The sequence below is a fragment of the Athene noctua genome, chromosome 4 (genome assembly GCF_965140245.1).
Source record: "Athene noctua chromosome 4, bAthNoc1.hap1.1, whole genome shotgun sequence".
NCBI lineage: Eukaryota > Metazoa > Chordata > Aves > Strigiformes > Strigidae > Athene > Athene noctua.
In genome coordinates, this window is record NC_134040.1 from 10,737,934 (window position 1) to 10,760,095 (window position 22,162).

Below are 22,162 nucleotides of genomic sequence, written 5' to 3' on the forward strand. Positions count from 1 at the left end.
ATACTTTCTGGCATAAAATGACATAGTCTTAAGAGCCTTGAATCTTAATTTAAAAAGTTTTCGGACTCTTATATGGAGCAATGTGATTTCAGGAGGCCAAAATGGCAAAATCAAGGTAGTACACTGCTATATTGTCCACCTGTACTGAATACTAAGACTGGTAAGCTTTAACTTCTGAGAAGGTATGACCTGAAAGTCTAGAGTCTAGAAAGGCTGGATTTATATAGAGTTGCAAAATAATTGAATAAAAGTGACAGAAATTAAAGTGAGGAATTACAGTTATCCCATCATCTAGTGACTCATTTCACTAGCTGGGGACAAGGTCACTCAAGTATGAAAAAGCATGGGTGACAGCTCAATCTACCCACTTAAGCTCTGTGAGTAACTGAAATCAGTTGACAAGGCTGTCTCTTCAACTTACTTATAAATTAGAGTATCTGCTTGAAACAACATGCCTAACTGTTTGCATTTAATGAGTGCCTACTTTCACATAATTGAAAATGTAAAAGGTGGTAAGTGCACTGCTGTGGTTGATTAACTTTTCTGACCTGCTCAGGTTGTTTGGTACTTGCAGAAGTATTCCTTACCATTAGACTGATGGTTGTGGAATTAAAGTAGCAAAAACAAAGGCTTGCAATTGTCTTATGTACTATGCTGAAGTGGTTGATACCATAATGTCTCAACAGAAAAAGATGTTGATGACTTAGTAGTGAGTCAGTGTGGGTTAGCTGCAACTGATTGCAAAACTGGAGTTTAGGGATTCTGTTATTTTCAGAATTGTGTGTGTGATTGGTTCTTGAACTGTCATTTTTCAGTGTTGTAGTTTCCTTTATAAGGGTACATAACTTCTCTTCCGATTAGGTCAGTCACTTGGAACTTCTTACGAGGTTCTTAATGATTGTTCTCCCCATATGCCATTGTACCGATCCAGTCCTCCATTCTAGAGGTCTGCCATATATTCTTTGTTCCTAGGTGCATGCATTTACATTTCAAGATATGAAATAAGCTTTGATTTGAGTTGACCCAGCTTACAAAGCTAATACAGGTTGCTGTTTGAGATTGCTCTTTTCCAATTAATCGTTCCCCGCATTCTGTGTTATCTTTAAATGTAACTTCTGATGACTGCTGCTAGATTATTCCTTAAAATGATTACTATTAAGTAGTCCTTGGAGCTTTCCTGTACTAGTATCTGTTTGATGGTTTGGGTTTGGTTTTTTTCATAAGGAACTGCCTCTGGAGCTCTGTTAAGCTGCCAGTTGTTTATCTGCAAAATGCGCTGTATTGCACAATGGTATTTTTCTTCATCATGACACCATATATTATTAAGTCATTTTGTATCTACTCAGTTTTATTTTCTCAAATAATAAAGTAGGTTTTTGTTTAGATCTCGCTTATTTCCCAAGTTAACATGGCCTTGTAGAAAGTAGTGGTTTTATCCTGGTTTTACCCAAGACTGTAGTAAAGAAAAATACATGAAGGGAAAAAAAAAACAGTGAAGAAAAAGGTGATTATTGTACTCTTAATTAATTATTTTCTGTCTGGATCATTCTGACCTACAATACAACAAAAATACTATTTCGTTGTAATTGATCTAATTTAACCTCTAGGATACAGTTTCTGTAATTGCATTTAGATTAATTGTTACTTTTCTTATGTTTCTCAAAAGTTAAATTCCATGTGCTTTTTTTCTTAAGTGTTCTTCATACATGTTTCACTGTGTAGCCTAAAAGTCTTTTAAATAGATTTTAAACGAGAGCCTTCAGTTGCTTTTATATTAGAAGCATTGTGTTATTCATGATAAAATTTACCTAGCATCATATAAAAGATTGTTGTGCTGAATAGCTCTGAAAATAATTTAATTTTCATTTCCATTCCCCTAGGCAGAATATGAGGTATCTTCAGATGAAAAGCGTATAGACTGTGGCCTGAAAGTTTTAGAGACGTACTTCACTAATGGGGTAAATATATTATATTGCAAAATATTGTCTCAAATGTTTTGTATATGTCAGATAAATAGAGATCTAAGTGGTTGCACTGTTTTTAGTAAATTGACTTTCGAACTTCATTAGTCCCATTTTTGTCTTTCTGAAAGGTATACTGCCTTCTGCAATTGTGAAGCTTATCAACTTGAGCAGAAGCCTTGACTGATCTCTGCTCTTAAGACTACTACTGTTACAATTTATTCACCTGTGTTTTCTAACTGAAATACTGGTCTCAAGTAAAGATATTTTTCAACGAAATAATTTAGCATCTAAAGAAAACTTATTAACAAATTATTTCAGAGTTTTGTAGTCTGAAGGCATGAGAATGAGGAATTCTTGAAATTCTCAGGCTTCTTTCAGACTTCTGTGTGGCCTTGGCTAGTTTGCTGTAAATTTTCAGAATTGCTGCAGGTTTTCACAAAGTGAAATGCTGTTTTGTTTTATTTTGTTCTAAAGCATTCTGTTTCTCTGCATTTTGCATGGAGATCATTAATAGCTCCTCTTTTGCAAATATAACATCTCACTGATTGATTTTTTAAGAGTCTGGTATCCAGTAGAAGCTTTTCTGTGTATATATAATTAGATGTTTGCTTTCTGTGAATAGATGTTCCTTCTGCTTCTTTCAATTTGGTTGTCTTGAGAAGACTTTACTCCAAATGAAGGTCTTGCAGGTGCCTTAAAAGTTTGCCACTTCTCTTCTGATCATTTCTTTGGGACTACCATAAGTCACATGGAGCTTTTGAAAAAAAAATGCAGATTTCTTTGGGCTGGTTTGAAATAGTTTCCCAACTTGTGTGTGTGTTTGTTTCTCCTTCCATTCTGCCAAGCCACACAGATAACTTGTTTTTGTGGTGGTAGACTTTTGGAAAGAAAAAGAAATTTGACTTATTGCCAAGTTTGTTTCCCCAGATACTGAAATAGTAAATAACTGTAAAAACTTCCAATGCATTTTTTTGTAATAAAGAACAAATAAAAATTTTGCTTGAATATGACTTTCTTGGTTTTCTCTTTAGCAAAACCATTCCTTTCTTTTTCCTGTATTAGAAGATTTCATTTCACTTTGAATACAGAAATTTTACTCGTTCTATTGATTTACAAAATTGCTTTCATTGTGGCTTTTTTTTTTTTTTTGTAATTATGTAAAGTCTGCAGCACACTTGCCAGAAATACCTCAGGAAACAGTAAATGAATGTAAAGCAAGACTGGAAAAGAACCCTTCTAAGGATCTTTTTATGGACTGTACTAGGTAAGTTAAAAATGCATAGTGATGCATCTCTCACAAGAGAAATTTATGTTTCTGAGAGAAATGAAAGGTGAAGTTGTTATACCCAGGAGTAATTGGTCTGTTAAATGAGTGTAGGTAATGGAACAGATTTATTGAAGTACTAGGCTTCCTTCAGATATGATTTAGATATTTGACTTCTGCAGAGCTTTTTTTTTTTAATGCTGTTGTTGCATAAAATCACACTATGATCTGCTACCAAATATTCTGTAAGTTAGAATAGTATTTCTCTTTATTATATTCTTACCTTTAGAGTTACTTCTCTTCCATAATGAAGGTACTCAAAAAAAAAAAAAAAGAAGTTATAAACTGGAGCTTGAAGGGTTTCTCAACAATGTTACAAAATTTATGGTTTTTGAAAACGGGTTGAACTGAGGCCAACAGCTATATTCCATTAAGATGGCTGTTAACACAAACATATACAACTTGGTCTTCTGAAGTTATGAAGTGATATTTCACACAGCAGCAGCAGGGAAGGCTTTTCTTGGAGCGATGGTACATGTTTACCAGTGTTGCATGTCTTTCTAAAGCCTTTATGTTTCTAATATTACTGGTTCTTCAAGGCATGCTTGATCATGTCTGAAGGATTACAACATGTTATGTCACTGCTTGGGTCATCTCCCTGGCAACAAAAATAAGCATACTTTATAACAACCTGAGATTATAAGATTGAAAGGGATGTGTGAGAACACCTAGTAAAACATGTCTCGAATGGAGAATCTGTCATGTAGGTCATCCCCTTTTCTCTGTCCAATAAATACCTGAATACATTTTGAATTACTTGTTTTCTTCCATCTACGTCCTGCCCTTGGTGTGTTTAGTTTAAGGGGAATGATAAGGTGCCTGGTGTTCAGGTTTGGATATGGCATTTAGTATTACAATTTCAAATCCTAAAATAAAATTTTACTTGCCAGTCTCCAAAGGATGTATGAAAACATGTAGATGCTTTCCTGTAAATATCTCTCAGAGGTCATATTTGTGGGGTGATACATGCATTGCATTGCTACTGAGAGGCTGATGTTCAGGTGGGCTTGAAGACACTTAATGAGAATGCAGAGGTCAAACTTTCTAGTTAGTATAAGTAACAGTAGTTTGGCATTCACTAGTGTTTTGACAGGAACAATTTTCTTTGACAGATACTTGGTTTTTGAGACATCTAGGTTAAAAACATTGTAGAGCACAGTGACAATGTTTTTTTTGCCTACAGCTTCATTGACATGTTTAAGTATATTTTAACAGATTGATAGCACCTCCTGCCTCATCATTTTTTTTAGTATAAGATTGGTTGTATTTTCCTGTTCCTAGAATTGTCCATGAATACCTAAGCAGAAGACCTTTTGAAGCTTACCAAGAAAGTGTGTTTTTTTCTCGGTTTTTACAGTGGAAATGGCTGGAAAAGTAAGTTTGTTTATAATGCTGGCATTATAATTTTGATTTGCTCTGTGGCCAAGTCTGCTTGTTATGCTAGAAATGATGTAGAGCCGTAAGAAATGACACTGCCTTTCTAAAATTATGGTCTGAAAGACAAGATGTAAAGGATGGGACATTGTTTTGCCAATTATTAGGCCTAGCATAAAGAACACAGCCAGCATAAAGATGAACCAACAACCAAACTGTATTTGATACAAAAGGGTCAGTACATGGGTGAGCGCTGGGGGTACAAACAAGTCAGTCAGATTATACATAATTGACATCAATCCCACTGACACCAACAGCAACACCGCACGACCAACAATGGGTGGAATAAATGGTGAAATGCAGTCTTCCATAGAAGGGACGGGAGACAACCGAGTCAACAAGCCAAACACATAAGACCAAGGAAGCCACATACCGAATCTCTACACAGCCCGTGTTTACAAAAGCCAGACCTGAGTGGAGCCTAGTCCCAGGGAGGCAGGAGGTCCTTCCCCAACAGGGAACTCTGCACAGGGCACCCACCTCACAGACAGACACTGCCCCTGCCTGCAAGTGGTCCCAGCTTTTATCCCTCAGTGGGACACCTGACCTTGGGTTACTCAGTGCAGGACACCTGGGGTCATTTACCCAATGGCTCCGTCTGCAAGGCTGCCCACCCTGGAGGGAAGCCTAAAGGCAAACTCACCACCCCCTTGTGAAGGGCTGTGGGAATCACCCACATGTCAACCTTAATTTGGGGCTTGGGGTTGAAAGCCCAGCATTTCAGACATCAGGAGAGCCAATACTCCAATGGAAGTATCTGTCCAGTAGTCTTTAAATGGTAAATTTGTATTAGTTAAATGCAAATTTATTATCATATGGACATATTTTTGACTGTCAAGTGTGCAGAGGGATACTAATCTTCCTTGTGAATGCTTATCATCCTTTAGTTTCAAACTTGGTTTAATTAGTGGTTAATAAACACATTAATCTGGTTTTATAACCCACTAGGTGATTGGATAACTACTCAGTTTTTCAGAGTGGTACAGACACAGATCTAGTAATTACCAGACAGCAAGATTTATATATATCAGAATCTAGTTTGGGCGTTTAAATCAATACTAAATGAGTGTCCAGACTTTTTCAGAAGGCTGAAATTGGTACAAATTGACTCTAATCATGATCACGTATTCAAACATTGTGCTTGAGCATTAATTTTATGGTAAATTCCAGTTAACCAATGCCTTTGTTTGACTGAATTATTAGCAAAAGCCAGCAAGAGAACTAGGGAAGTTACTCAAACAATTAAACCAAATTCTCTACCAAATGAACCTTCATTTGTTGTCCTGAGAACAAACCTGCATTAACAATGAATGTTCTTTTAAAACAAATCAGAAAAACCCCACCACCATGAAATAGCCCTGCTCTGATACATGTTTAGGAGTGTTTACTGCCTCCAGTTATCTGTTCCTCTCCCACTACATCAATACCTTAACAATTTGGTCCTTGAACTGCTGTTGCATACCATAACTCTTTCTTCGCTGAAAAAGTGAAACAGCAAAGCAAAATCAGAAATGGTTTACCTTTTAAATGCTGCATTGTAAGCATGATCTCATTGAAATGCAGCCTACATGCTGCGCTGACAAGAGTCAGCATACTGCAACTAAGGGAGACAACTGGAGGTGATAAATTGACTGTCTCTAACGATAAACAGCATAGGGCCTAACTGATAAAGCTTTTCTTCCTGCTATTGTGAATCTGATGACCACACGAGGGAGCCAATGTTTCTAATCAGAACACCCCTTTCATCTGAAATTCAGCTTACTATAATACTGTCTTTGTGAGGTCAAGGCAACTGTTGTTCAGTAAGATGTCATAGAACAGGAAGGAGAAAATGAAGGAAGAGCTCGAGGTGGGGAGGGGATTGCTAATTCTTGTAATTTCTGTTGCAGTAATTGTTTCTTTCTGTTGATCAGGCAACCAGTAACCAAACACACATTTAGGCATTACCGAGTACTAGGCAAAGGTGGATTTGGAGAGGTGAGTACAGAAGTATCTTTCTGTGAGGCAATCCTTAAGAAAAAAAAAAGTTAATATGGAGGAGAAGCATTTTTTTAACTTTTGACTCTAACGAAGTACATTTGACACATAACCTGGCAAACTGTTGTCAATCCAAACTTTTCTTTTAATGTGTTAGTTTTCACTATTGTAGGTCATGCACAAAGTTGGAGAAAACTTCCACTGACTGACAACAGTTGCTTCCATTTAGAAATTTCATTTGGCAATGAGAATGTACTTTCTACTTAATTATATAGAATATTCATGTATCTACTAGGTAAAACTATAGGTTTTATTAATTCTGTTTATAATTCATTAGACTTTTTTGCCCCCCTATATGTTTCAACTGGAGCCCCATATTGACAGGGAAGGAGGGTTACTAATTTATCATTATCTTTTTCCTGCTTGATTATGGTGTGGATATTTGTCCTGTCTTGCTTGCCCAGACATATACTGTTACCACAGTCAGGTGTTTCACCAGCACAAGATGCACAGTTTTATTGAACCATTCAACCCCAACAAAAATGTGTTTGCTCCTGTATAATCGCTTTTTCTACTTCTGTTACAGCTTTTGTGACCCTTCAAAGTCGTTTCATGGGTGAAAGTTACAGACCTTGTTTTTCTGAGAGCACTTAAGAGTTTGAAAAAAGAAAACAAAATTTAATCCTAAAAAAAAAAAAAATCTTAAAAAACCCCAGCATCTCTGACACACCATCTTTCCTTTTTTAGGTGTGTGCCTGTCAAGTACGGGCAACAGGAAAAATGTACGCTTGTAAAAAGCTAGAAAAAAAGAGAATAAAGAAGAGAAAAGGAGAATCAATGGCTCTAAATGAAAAAAGAATTCTAGAAAAAGTGAATAGTAGGTTTGTAGTAAGTATCTGCTTCTGATCTTATTTTCAGAAGTTTGTCTTGCTTTGTTTACTTCATTTTAGTGTTCCAGGAGCTTGTGGGCACAAGACTTTTTTAAAAATTGATTTAGAGAATGCATGTCTGCTGATAGAAATGATTGATATAAATAGTAGTAAGTTTTGTGTGTGACTGTGAGCAGTTCTGTGCAGAGGATGTTTTTATCCAGTACTGAATTGGTTATAGTCTGCCTGCTTTATTTCTCACTTCCAAAACCTTAGGTTGTGTTTCAGCATGCTGATGCCACTGAACTTTTGTCCCCTTTTTAAAGGTTAATAGATGATTCTGTAGTACTTAGGCTGCACAAAAAACGTTTTTAAGTGATTATTCAAGTCTATGTCTCAGTATGTTTACCTATGTTTAATAAAGAGGATATTCCATATGCTTCATTTTTTTCCTTTGCTGTTTCTCTTCTCTGTCTCTTCTTCCAATGCAGTGGTCTCTGCTTTTTTCTCTTACCCCCTTCTTCCCTCCCATAAACCTATTTTCTTATAATTAATGCTGATTTCTAATTTAGTTTTTGGAGGTCATTCATAAATGCACTTGCCAAGGGGTGACTTCCTGAGTCTGCCATTTAAATGCTATTTAGAAGTTGCATATCTTATATTTCTGTGACTTTTAATAGACTTTTTATATCCCTAGGTATTTTCATAACATTCCTTACTCTATTGCTTATACATTTAAAGATAAACATGAAATTTGACTAGTATATTGATTCAGGTTAGTTATATTGCTTTGCTGTATACTAAGGCTTAAAGAGGTATCATGGATGTGAAACAATTAACAACTTTTAAATAGATATTCCACAGAATAGTCTTCATACTTCAACCTGATGCTATCATGTAAATTATGGTCTGTTAGTAGCTCTAATTACTAAGCAGTGAAATAACTTAGAATGATCAAAGATATATCAAGTAAACTTGCCCCCAGGTCATGTGGGGTTTTTTCATTGAATTGTTTTAATTTAAATGTTAATTTTAAAGTCATTTTGCATTGTTTTTAAGTCCATTTACTGATAAATTTTGTATTGCTGTTCAGAGAGGATTTTAAAGTACCTGTGTTAGAGGATAGTGGAAGTTATTTATAAATAAATACATATATATTTTATACATACATATATTTTAAGTCTTTTCCAATAAGCTTTATGTTTTTAAAAAAACCTTGTAGAATACTGACAGCTAAAAAAAAGATTAAGAACCTGCTGGTCAGATACATTAATGTATTTTAAATGGTTGTAAATAATGTTTTTGTATAAATATGCTAATGTTATTTTCTCACAAGGCTCATAGGCTTGAACTGATTGAAATTGAACCCAGAAATTACCTGAATTGATCTAGAAATTACTAGTTTTAGGGATACATGAGATAAGAGTGAAACTTCTGGCTTTGAGTAATATTTTTTTCAACATCCCTAAATACTATCAACCAATAATTGATCAAAGTTGAATTTGAAATCCCTTCCTAGGATTGAGCATAAGTTATCTTCTTGCCATCCAACATATTTTTGATGCAACAGAGAAGATCTAGATCTAGGATCTGTAGTAATACTGCGTTGGAAGTGGGTAGATAATTTGTCTTGCGTATGTCGCAAGTCAAGTCATTAATAGCTGGACACATCGTTTTAAAAACCCCAAATAGGAACCCTTGCCCTGAGTAGCTGATTTATATATTTATTTCATTTTATTATTTAATATTGGATTTATGCTTCTGAAGAAAGAGTTTGGGCTTATGACTGAATTATGGCCTTTATGTACTTGTACTGCATTTAAAAATATATTTATTGAGTCAAAAATCCTACTGATTTTCACCTAGTTTACTTACCTAATGTAAATTAAGTATATGTTTAAATCCCATTGCTTTTAGTACAAGTTAGTTACTATCTCTGTAGGTAATTGTGAAGATCCTGCCAGATGAGCGTCAGCATAGCATAGCTCTTCCTATTGAAACTGAGTTTGTAACTTAAACAACATATGTTAAATTTTGCAGTATATTACATTGTTTTAAAATTGGGGATTTTGGAATTCACAAGTCTACTTTAAAACTTTAAATGCACTTTAAAAAAATTTACTTAAAACCTGCAGGAAAAATAAATGTGGTGTCTTTCCTTCCATATCAGTACCTCATTCCAAATACAGTGAGAAGAAAGACCATAAAGAGCTATACTAATTCTTTACTGTTGACAAATTCTAAGCCAGGGAAATATGCAGTTATTTGGGGCAGGTATGGGGAGGAATAGAAACTACACATTTGATCTTAAATAACTTTTTTACTTTCTCTAATGTAGGGCAACTTTCAATGCATAATTCCTGAGGTATTAATAAAATAAGATATATGCTCACATTATCTTCACAATGAGTAATATAGGTAATGTGCAGCTGAGAGACATCATCAATAAATGTATTGTCTGGATGGAGCTCTATGGTATCTAAACAGATATGTCGTGACTAAACTTTAGAGTGGTGATGAAGGGTTTGTGTATATGTGCAAATTAGTCTGAATTCTTCTGCATCTTCAAGTACTCAACAGGAGTGATTCTCTACTTGACTGTTTTGTTCTTTTTTGTTTTTAAAAAAGATTCTTATATTGCTTGTATTGGAAAAAAGAGCTGTGAATTGCCTTGGGGTTTATGAATAAATAATGGTGGTCTTCTCCCCCTGCCCCATTTTTAGGTTAGTTTATCCTATACATATGAGACGAAAGATGCCCTGTGTTTAGTATTAACCATAATGAATGGAGGGGATTTGAAGTTTCACATATATAACATGGGAAATCCTGGCTTTGATGAAGAAAGGGCTATTTTCTATGCTGCAGAACTATGCTGTGGTCTGGAGGATTTGCAGAAGGAGAGAATTGTTTACAGGTGAGTGTCATCTACAGTCACTTGTACCTTGAATGTGCATGTCTGTTCAGCATTGAATATGTTAATTGTTTTTCTACTAAAAAAGTTTATACTTCAACTTCATAGGAAAAGAAGAAAAAAAGTGTTTGTTTTCCTTTCCACGTCATGACCTTAAAAATTACTAATCTTACTTGTTTTACTGTTAATTTAGGTCTAGATACTTGCTATATTCTAAAATATTATAAAGTTGATTCAAGGTTTGTTTGTAAAATTAAAGTAAATTATGATTTACAAAGCAAATTCATTAGTAATTCAAATAAATAAATAAGCTTTATGAACATGGGATTGTCTTCCTGCCCATTCTAAAGTAGAAGTTCATGGAAGGCTATAGAAGTCCCTTTCTGCATTGCTTGTTACGCCCAAGAGGGTAAAAGTCAGTTATAATCCATATTGTCCTCTTCCTTCTGGTTTTATTTCAGGTTTCTTCAATAAGCACTTTATTGCTTTTGAATTAATGAAACTAGCAGAAGCCTTATTCACTGTAGTTGAGATTGTATGGTCTTACTGCTCTTTTCTGTCTCTAAAACAAACTTAGTTGTGGACCAAGAACACTTTCTTTTATATTTCTGGTGTGTAAGGCCAAGTACCACCTGTTCTCAAAGAAGATTTAAAGTATAATGCTGCATAACTTCAATATAATGAATGAGTCTTAGTCCTTTCCCTCCCCAATACAGAACACTAGCACACACATCAGAAAGGGACAGAACCACAGAGTAAGTCAGGCTTATGCTGGTTGTTGTGATTCTCTAAAGAATTTGGTCAATCTTGCAATGTTACTCTGTGAGTTTTGGCATGCATGTAGGAGGGAAGCAAGGGTGAATGATTTGATCAGCTACAAGTAAGGTCATTTTGCATTGCCCAGGTGAAAACAAAACTTTTTAAAATAACAAAACAACAACCAAAAAACCCCACAGCACTTGTGTTTAAGCCCAGCTTGTTAGCTATTTGCTAACAGACCTTTTAACATGTATGTCCAATCCTGGTGTTCTCTGACTATAATTCCAGATCTTGGAGGTCATGGTTTCTTCTGGAGTGGTCTTGGTGCTAGATCTCTGCCTTGTTTTGTGCTATAATCAGTTTCCAATTAAGAAGTTGCATGGCTTTAAATTCATTAGCAAGGAAAAAAGTAGTTTCACAACCGAGTAAAGTCGCCTCTTAATTAAAAGAATGGGAATTATTTTTGGTCCTCTGTTCGTAACAAAATGAAACACTAAGATGCGGTTACCTGTATATGTGTTAGTTAACTGAATAATTCATATGCTTGGAGGAAAAAGAAGGGCTTAAATTTAATCATAATACCCGCAGGTATTATTTAAATAATTCAGTATAGGACATACTAAGGGAGTTCCTGCCCAGTATGTAAATAGATGAAAAGAGACTCTTAATTATACCATGTCAGCTCAACTACGCATGAGTACTAAAACTGGAAGATGTTTGGATAATTTTACACTCTGTAGAATCACTTTCAGCCCTGTGCTTTTTAGTACTGAATGACCAACTTCTTGCAATAACAAAAAAAGGTCTTGTTTCTTCTCTTTTGCTAATGGTAGATTTTTTCATGATGGTCTTGATTTGTTTTTTCCATATCTACTTCATTTTGTATCGTGCATTCAGGAACACAGTTGTAAATTTTACAGTTTCAAAGCCAAAGCAGGTGGTCATGGAAGTCTTCAGAATGTCACCAATTACGGTGATATATGATCGAAATTCTCTATAAGGCATCTTAATGGAAATGTATTTAAGCAGCAATACAGTGATTATATATGATTAATGAAACAGAAAGCTTGGGAAAATTTGCCGTAATTATTTTATTCTCACCAAAGAAGTTATGCTGACAGCCTTCAGTCTTAATGTTGTTGTGGGGGGAGAACATAAATCATTGAATCAATGAAAATGTGTTTCATTATTTTCCTGAATTATGGTAACTAGTATTTTCCATTTTCAAGGGCAAGAAGATACAGAAGGAATGTTTTTCTTATTTTTGCTGTCATTTTGAAAACATTTAATTCTGGTATGACCATGGAATTTCTGAAATTAGAGCTAGTTCTTTTTCTTGTTGCCATATCTCGAGAGCTATTACTGCATTTGTTTTCCAGCTTTAAAGGAGGAGTTTTAAACTTGCTTAGCTTAAACTGTTAAGGCAGACTTTAATTCTGTAACATACTGTTAGAAAATATTTTCCTGAGAACATGTTTTTGTGGCTATCCATCTGTATATTCACAGGAAAGTGTACTGTAGAGGCAGGGGAAGAATGGAAATGCAGAACTTCTGAAAATAGAAATCCTTGGTGCAGACAGGTGTCAGCAGATAGCAATAAAATCAGTTAATATTGTCAGTTTGTTCAGTCCTAGAATGACAGTTTTAATGTAAGTCAGTCATGTTAAAATTTATAATAAACTTATTATATTTGGGATGTGTCATCATCAGTAGCAAAATGCCTCATAAAGTGGTAAAACTAAGCTTAACTTTCCTCTCTGTCAACACCAGTTTTTATTGTGTGTTTTATGTGTCTTTATACCTGTTATTACTAAATTTCAAGCAGTGGCATTAGTGCTGTCTGTAGGACCCTGGAGTCAGTTATGCCATTTTGTTAGTAGGGTTCCCAATGGGTTAAAAGAACAGGTGCAGAGCTGGAAGGAAGGTTCTGAACTCCTCTGGGGTAGCGATTGAGCCAGTTTGCTTGTTCAATGGGAGCTTGTGAAACTATTTGTAACTTGCCATATGTTACTGACATTAGAAGAATAAGCAAACAGACAGGAACAGGCAGTAGTGGAGCTCTTCATCCATCTGCTACATAAAAAGTCTGATAAGACTTAAGAGTGAAGTCAGGATTTGCATAAGACAGTGGGGAACAAGTACTTGCTTTTCCAAAATTGCTGTAGTTTTCCTGCAGGGGTTACGTGACTGCTCAAGGATGGTAGTGTTTTTAATCAGATAAGCTGCTTGAATACCTAGGTTTTACTTACAAACATGTAGGTGCCCATAGGGCCACTGAATGTGCCTGGAAGGTCAAAGATCAGGCTCAAAGACTAGTTGAAGCTGGAGTGGATTAACTCAAGTAGCTCCTTGCCTGCCTCTCATGCTCAGACAACTTCACAGTGAAATCCCTGGAAGGATTTTTATTTAGAAATTTTCTCTGTAGGGAGGCTGATGTAAGCTATAGCACAAATAGATTAGTGCTTGTTTAGTCCAATTTAAAATACATATATAATTTTTATAAAACTTTTTAAAATGAACCTCTTATTTGTGTGAGCTTTACTGTCCTCTAATTTTTCTCTGCTTCCTAAGGGAAAACTGCTGCCTCTGTTGCTAGAATTGCATTTGCTATCTCTTACTTGAGCGTGGTTTTCAGCTCATGTAGCCTGTTGTCCAGTGCAGGACTAGTATCTGTGTATTCCAACAGAAATTGTGACTTTAGTCTCTGTCATGGTGGAGGAAGGGAAGAGGGACAAGGCTGATACCCCAAAGCTAGCATCCCGGAGCTAGAATTTATAGCTGAATACTTACAAAAGCTGATTTCTTTGTGAACTGCTAGGCCTAGAAACTAATAACATCAAAGAGATGGAATTTGAGCTAGAAACAGGTTTTACTATTGACTGACCAAAATCATGTCAGAACAGAATTAGCTTCTGTTAAGCAGCAGATGTTCCTAGTAAGTCTTAGGTTTTAGGTTAGGCTTTAATCAGCTTCTTGGAGATGGAACTCTTTAAAGTTGTTTACTTGAGTTAACCTGAGCACTATTACGTGCTTCAAAGTAGATGTGTTTCTACCTAAAGTTCGAGCTGAATTTTCTTCTGGTTTTTTGATACTGGTGTGGGGTTTTTTTTGGTTGTGGTTTTTTGTTGTTTTGTTTTGGTTTTTTTTTTCACTCAGAGCTCTCCTCATTCTTCTCTTATTGTAATCTCATATCTAATTTCAAATGACTAACATGGGGACTGTCTAGACTTAAAAGTATGAAAGCAAAGCATCTTGCTGCCTTTTTTAATACAGTTAATCTCTTGAAATTAAACTTTAACATGAATACACATACTTCAGATCATCAATTTATCAATATTTTGGAAAAAAAGCATACAGATTTCTTAGTGAACAAGTGTGTATTTCTCTCTCATTTTGAATGTAAATCTAGAGTTGTTCTTCCTAAAATTGTGCCTTTCACAGTCTTTTCTGCTTGTATATGAATAACTATTTGTGTCACAATTGTACATATACCTGTATATGTACATATTGTTTTTAATAATCTATTCCAACAACAACTGAATCTTTAGCCAAGTACTGATTTTTGATTGTCTTATTTCTGGCCTTAAAATATTTATGGTAGAATAAATCTAAGAGACTGTATTGCAGTCCACATACTTTCTGATGCATATCACAATTATGTATATAAGATACATTATATCTTTTACAAATATATTCCATGCATATATATTTTTTATATATATGAAAATATGTATGTTCTCGGTCGAATCTGCTAGAGGATATATCCTAAAAGTAACCTCTGAACAGCTTCTGATTCAGCTATGGTGACTCCCCAAATTTTCCTTGGAGGGGGAGGAAATCCAGATATCCCCTTGAGTTTCTTCTTTTCTTCTTAAAGTAAAAATTTACAAGATGATGCCTGTAAAATGCAGAATTGCAACACTGAATTAATTGCACTTTTACTATTTCCTGAGTCTTGCTAGCATGTAATAGCTAAAAAATGTTTCATGTGAAACTTTGCTTACAGAAAACTAGTAGAGACTCTTAGAAAGTTGATTGCAAAGAACTCTAATTAGATTAATTGTCTAGTAAGCTTTAGAAGCTGCATGTCCAAATTAAAAGAATGGAGTTTGAATGGATGATATTAAGCCTATGCTTAGTCTTGAGAATATTCCTTTTTGTTGATATTTTGACTCCATGGTGTGGAATATAGCATGGGGTCAGCATCAAACTGCAGCAAGCATTGATGTGCTTTACCATTGTGGAGTTGTATGGCTGATACTCTCAGGAGAACTGTCTTTCACTTATGAGCACAAATTTGGGTGTAAGCTGGTGGTTCTTCATATCAAGATTTTAGTGTTGTGTTAAGTTTCTCATCTATGAAATATAAATAACTCTTGTTAATATAAATGGATTAGTTGATTGAGTTCTATGGTACTATATTACAGGCCCTCAACTTCACAACTTTTTTTGTATATACATGGAAGATATATACAAAATATTATTTAATATTAATAAAATATATTCAATACAAAATTTTAATACCACCTGTATTAAAAATGCTTTAATCGGAACCAAGAAGTCTTATGTTTCCTCACTTGCATTTGATGATGGCTAATAATTTTGCCTTCGTATAATTCACATTTCTGTTTTGTTTAATTTGTAGAGACTTGAAACCTGAGAATATACTCCTTGATGACTGTGGTAAGTAAAAATTGAAATTAATTTTGAAATCAGGAATTACAAATCTAATTAACACTGTGCCAGAAATCAAAGGGATTTCTTCATGATAAAAGAGACCTGATTGTCAAATGTTAACTTTAATTAGTAAAGAAAAAACTGCCCTTGCTTTGGAGGATGACAGTGGCTATGTTTGAGGGGTCAATTCCCACCTTAAAATGACTGCTTTTCCCCTTTTGCTCCTCCTGCTCCCCCCTCTCCTTGATTTAAGATGGCTAAAACTTCTGTATGGATTTGTTCTCTGTTTGTCTTTTCTTTGACTATGGAAGCATGATTTGTTAGATGTGGGGCCAGAATTTTACTTAGTAAACTGTAATGTTTAAGCAATAAACACAAAAAGAAATCTGAAGCATCTCTGTATTAATATTTTAACTAAAACAGGTCTTATGTTCACTGATGTGTATGTGGCTGGAAGGAATCGAGGAAGTACAAACAATATGAGGAAATATTTGTAGGTTTTTTGTTTTTCAAAAGCCAAATTATTTTTTTTTAATGACTCTGAAATTTATCAGAATCTTTTGAATTCACTGTAGAACATGTGCAGTAATTACCTTCTTCTAAGATGTGGATGCATATTACCAGTTTGTAATTGCTGAGTATTTTAGTTAAGGAAAAACTCTTTCTGAAGTCATTAGCACAGTATTTTTTTTTAAGTCAGCATGTTCTGACTGATAAATTTCTAAAAAGGTGATGCTTGGGAGAAGTCATTTTCCAAGAGCTAAAGCTTTGCTAGACATCAAATGCATTCTTTAATTTTTCTCTCCAGCAATGTCTTGCAAAAGCTGAAGGCTTCTTTGAGGAAAAATGTAGCCTTGCAGGACTGCACTAGAATGCTTTCTCTCTGCCAGGGATATTCTGATCTTGTTCCAAAGAGCAGAGAGGACTAATTAGAAAATCGCTTCAGGAGCTCATATCCTGCACTTGAAAAGGGTTCATCAGATGTCAGGGAATAGAAGAGCATCTGAATCTATTTAAAATAGCATTTGCTGCTCCAAGAGCATTTAGTTATTTCCAACTAGTATATAGAGTGGCACTTGACTTTCTCCACTTCTTTCCCCACCCTTTGATAATTTGTCACATGTAAGTAAGAAATTCATATGCCATTAACTACCGTTGATGCTGTAGAGCTTGAATGACAGAGAATATATGCACAAAGGACACTCAGGCATTGGAATGGGCTGCCCAGAGAGGTGATGTAGTGTCCACTCTTGGAGGTTTTCTAGACAAGAATTAAAAAACACTTGAACACTTCGGGCTGACTGCTTGCTCAGAAGGTTCTACTAGAGACCTTCTGAAGTCCCTTCTAGCCTGAATTCTGTGAATCTGCAATGTTTCTGTAAATGACAGTGTCCCTGTCCTTATATCCAGTATTAGAAATGTGTGGGGTTGGGTTTGGTTTGTTTTTTTCACTCTGAATCTTTCTACTACAGATGATTGGCAATTTTCTTTTTTAAAATTGAGTTGAAAATGTAATTTACCTTTCTTTTGTCTAGCCCTTTATATTTTTATTAAGAAAGTACCTTACGCATTCTTAAAATAGAATCCTGTCAATACATTTCTTGTCTTGGACTGTCTTGAATCATTTGTTGTTGAGTCTCTCCAGCAAAGAACTGTATCTGTCCATTGGAATGTAAGGGAGGGTGGGGTGAACTTACTCCCATTGTGCTTCTGGGACTGTTTCCCCATCTGAGCAGTGATTTTCATGACAAATTGTAGCCTTCCGCCAGACTACTTCTATGTCACAGGTACAAGTGTAAACGCCATGCATAGTAGGAAAGGTAGTCAACTTGAAGTTTGACTAATAAAGTGAAATAGACTGATTCATGAGAAGGGGAAATCCTAATAATGTACTGACATGTTACAATATAAATAATTATAAGTAGGCTTTCATTTTCATTTATAATTAGCTTTTAATTAGGGTGAGAGAGGGGATAGCAATTGCAATTAATTGTGCTCAGCATTATTAGGGTACTTCCTTAGAGGAAAACCTGATGTCTCAGTACAGGCTACAGTTTTCTTGTATTTGGAAAACGTGGAGTAAATTCTGATGTTTTGTTAGGAAGTCAGAAAGCAAAGTGTTTGTGGCAGGAATATGGAATGGAAAAATACAAGTGTCTGATGCATAGATACAGAATTTGAAATGAGTAGTCATCATTTCTATTTGTCCTAGAGTAGCAGCCTATGCCAAAGCTAGGAATTAGAGTACTCAATAGCAAATTCTTTTTGTATGTCCTTCAGGAAATCAGTTAGATCTGTGCCTTTCTTCCTTTACGCATTCAAGGAAGAGTTGAATAATGATAATTTAACTAGAAAGGAGTGATTTGAATAAACTTAGTGCTATAAGTATATGAATGTTCTAATGTTTTGGAGGTTTGTTTTTTTTTATTTTATGAAGTATGCTACAGAAATTATTTGTTTTAAATGTGATATTACTTTATTATTTGCTGACTATGTTTAATTTGTTTTAACATAAATAGGACACATAAGAATTTCAGATCTTGGATTAGCTGTTCAGATTCCAGAAGGAGAAACAGTCCGGGGCCGGGTTGGAACTGTTGGTTACATGGGTATGTAAAGTATCCTTTGCTAGTTACATTTTACCAGAAAATTTGTTTCTGTGACTATATGAATGATTTGTCCAAAGAACTCTGTTGAGCCTGGATTAGTTACTAGGCTTTTAAGGTTACAATATGTGGTGATAGATGTTAATAGTCAATTATGAGCCTACTGATAAACCTGAAAACTCTGGAAATTCTAGTATTAGGTAGAACTTTAAGAAAGCACCTAATTTTTTTTTTTGAGGTTCAAAGAGATTTAGGGTCATGGGTAAGCAGACAAATTACTGTGACAACACATTTCTTTCCATGCTTTGGACAAACTTCATTCTCAGCTTGCAAACAATGCTGACCTTAAGTGTTAAAGAACTTAAGTGCTTCTCTTGGATATAAATAGAGCCCTTGCTGTAGAAAATAATGTTTATTCAGAGTACAGAGGAGTTATGCGAAGATCTCTGCACAGGGCCAAAAGAGTACCCAAGAGTTTTTCCAATATTTTATTAATCAATTTAAAGTGAATTGTCATTTTTTTTTGTTTTTGTTTTATAGCTCCAGAAGTGCTCAAAAATGAAAAGTACACATTCAGCCCGGATTGGTGGGGTCTTGGATGCTTGATTTATGAAATGATTGAAGGACAGTCTCCATTCAGGAAGCATAAGGAAAGGGTCAAACGGGATGAGATTGACCGGAGAGTAAAGGAAGACCAGGAAACGTACTCAGACAAGTTCTCAGAGGAGGCAAAATCTATCTGCAGGATGGTGGGTGAAGAGACGTAGAGGTTTGAAAATTAAATTTCTAATACTTTTTAAGAGATGAACTACTTTATTTTTAATATCTACTGAAAATTTTTCAAAACTGGAGTTCTTAAATCTTTCTTTGGTTCAGATGGAAGTTTGTGATTGTCCATGAATTGTTCAATTATCAAAGTTTAAGAATTCAGAACTTTTTTTAAGATGAAGGCAGGCTGCATTCATCATGTGAATGAAAAGGTCCAGGACTCCTTGCATCACATGTAATTATAGGCAGAGTACAATAGCACACTCAACTTCGATACTGCATGGGGAGAAATGGCAGAGTAGTATACTAGTTTTCTTGCTTAAAAGAGTCTGTATGAAACAACAGGTTTTCTAATCTTGCATGTTCTTAAATTTTAAAACAGACACATCTATACAGAAAGCTTCAAAAGTTTTCTTTACTAGTTTATGCAAAATATGTACATTAGTTAAGGCCATTGAAAAAAAAAAAAAAGTAAGCCTGTATTTCTTGAAAGTAAAGTCTGCTACAAAGTCTGTACTGTAAAATCTATTCAGTATGGCATCAATTAAAATATTTTAACTTTGGGTACAATCTTCAAATGGTCTGCTTTCAGGAAGTCTTTTGACTACTGAAAATCTGTTCCCAGAATGTTGCAGTTTCAATTTCCAGTTTGTTTTGATAGCATGATAAATTTCATCTAATAAAAGGCCAAGTAACAAAATAAACTTATTAAAAGACATTTTATATAGATTGATTTTTTTTTTTTTTTTTTAATTGTGGGATTATATCACTCGATCAGCCTTTTTTTCCCCTATCTTTGCAGTTACTTGCTAAAAATCCAGGGGAACGACTGGGTTGCACTGAAGATGGAGCTGCTATTGTAAAGCAACATCCTATTTTCAAGAATATTAACTTCAAGAGGCTGGAAGCTAACATGTTAGAACCTCCGTTCTTGCCAGATGTAAGTAGGTGAGACAGATTTGATTAGTATCTAAAAAGGCAAGAACTGTCATAATTCTATACCAGCAATCATGTGAACTCCACAGAAACCTTTAAAGTTAATTACATTGGTAGGAGTATGCCATTGTAGGTATTGATAGTAGCTGTTTTGTGGCATTTCATCTGAGATCACAAAACAATTTACAATAGTGGTATTGCTCTAGGGAGCTTTGTAGCTGATTTCTTAGCTCTTAAAAGTCTACTTCCAGAGCGCAGATGCTGAACAAAGGAAGATTAGCTTTGAAGAAATTACTCTGGAGTTGAAAGGAGGGTGACAGAAGATGAGTGAATTATGACAGCCATTAAAAAATCCAGAGACATTGCATGCTGTTTCTGGTTTTGACATTTCCTTTCTGTTACTTGCAGGATGGATGGAATTGCTCAGGTGCCTTATGAAGAGTCTTCTATGTTTTTGCATTTCTGTTTTGTAGTATAATGTAATTTGGTGATCAGCAATGTGAAATACAAAATTGCAGACATTTGTCTCCCCCTTTGTTCATCTAGGAAATAAAGAAAAAAAATTAAACCCAAACCAATATAAGAAACCCCCAAAACCACAGAAACCTTAATGAAGCAATCTTGTTTTGTACTGCAGCCACGTGCCGTATATTGTAAAGATGTCCTGGACATAGAGCAGTTCTCAACAGTAAAAGGAGTGAATCTGGATACTACGGATGATGACTTCTATTCCAAATTTGTTACGGGTTGTGTCTCAATCCCTTGGCAAAACGAGGTATGTATATTTCATATAGATTATTTTCTTTAGCACAGCAGTACAAAAGATTTAATAAGGGATATAATTATAGTATTAAATTTCTCTGTGAGATGTAAAGAAGTTTGTGCTTTAGACTTCTTTGCTGACTTGACTCGAGTCTTCAGAAAAAAGTTTTTTTCCCAGAAAATAACTTGCTAAAAATTGAGAGCTATGGTAAACTTGAATAAATAGAATCTGTCATCCTGTCATCATAGATAAAGCATACAAAGCAGTATTTAGCATCAGTACGACCACATTTTCCTTGTTGTTCTATCACATGTTATTCAATATTGCTGTTCATAGGAGAGGGACAGAATGTTATTCAAAGTATTCAAAAGCAAATAAAGCAATGCAAGCTGTTTGTGTATTATGCCTGTATATCAATAGAGTATTCAAGTGGCATAATGATACAGAACTGCAAATTCACCTTTTCTAAGGTTTCAAAACAAACAGTTCTATATGGGTTGAGTCAGACCTTCTCTTAAAGCTTTTTCATCTACCTAGTGAATGAGTATTCTAGTATTCTGTGTAGAATACTAGAATTTTGCTACCTCTGCATGCAGTTTAGTCTGTATTTAGGAAATTCAGAGCGTTTAGCAATAATTATTTAAAATTCTAGTTCTTGTTATGAATGCTTTCCCCCTATTATAAGATGTTCATAACTTTCTGAAATTAGTATTGTCTTGAATTCTACTAGTGTAGTTTCTTTCCCAGTATGATTTTTTTTTAATTTAAAGTATGAACACAAAAGATGAGCAACTCGGAGAAAAAAGTGCATTCCCTTTTGTTTCCCTTCTGCTTTTTTTTTTGCATTACATTTAAGATTGAGATTTGAAGGGGTCATTTGACATAGAAAGTATTTGCTGAGAAGCAATGAACGTTAGGCTATTGGAGAAATAAACACTTCCTGCTATGTTGTAATTCTGAACTTCAGTCTCTGATCCAGTCATTAAGAAATGCACAGCAGCTTAACAGCTAAGCCCACATAGAGGGATAAAATTGAAAGCAGTTGTGATAATCTGGTGATGGTAATTCCTTCTCTTCGAGGAATAACTGTGCAGACTTCATTTTACATTTGTGCTTATTTTTTCTTTTTATTCATATTACTGAGCTTTTCCCTTAAATCTTTCTCTCAGCCTCT

The 22,162-nt window shown here is 35.0% G+C and overlaps 1 protein-coding gene across 4 annotated transcripts in view; it reads left to right on the plus strand.

Moving 5' to 3' along the window:
* The window catches only part of GRK4 (G protein-coupled receptor kinase 4), a 43,830-nt gene that overhangs the window by 14,455 nt on the left and 7,213 nt on the right, over nt 1–22,162 (plus strand). For 2 of the 4 annotated variants that reach the window (XM_074904421.1, XM_074904420.1), the window contains exons 4-14: nt 1,881–1,958; nt 3,128–3,228; nt 4,570–4,662; nt 6,636–6,699; nt 7,447–7,587; nt 10,292–10,482; nt 15,884–15,921; nt 18,435–18,524; nt 19,062–19,270; nt 20,092–20,229; nt 20,863–21,000. In XM_074904421.1, coding sequence (XP_074760522.1) covers nt 1,881–1,958; nt 3,128–3,228; nt 4,570–4,662; nt 6,636–6,699; nt 7,447–7,587; nt 10,292–10,482; nt 15,884–15,921; nt 18,435–18,524; nt 19,062–19,270; nt 20,092–20,229; nt 20,863–21,000 — 1,281 coding nt within the window. Of the gene's footprint in view, nt 1–1,880; nt 1,959–3,127; nt 3,229–4,569; nt 4,663–6,611; nt 6,700–7,446; nt 7,588–10,291; nt 10,483–15,883; nt 15,922–18,434; nt 18,525–19,061; nt 19,271–20,091; nt 20,238–20,862; nt 21,001–22,162 lie in introns of all 4 variants that reach the window. The other 2 variants (XR_012633528.1, XM_074904419.1) reach the window with 2 other exon arrangements.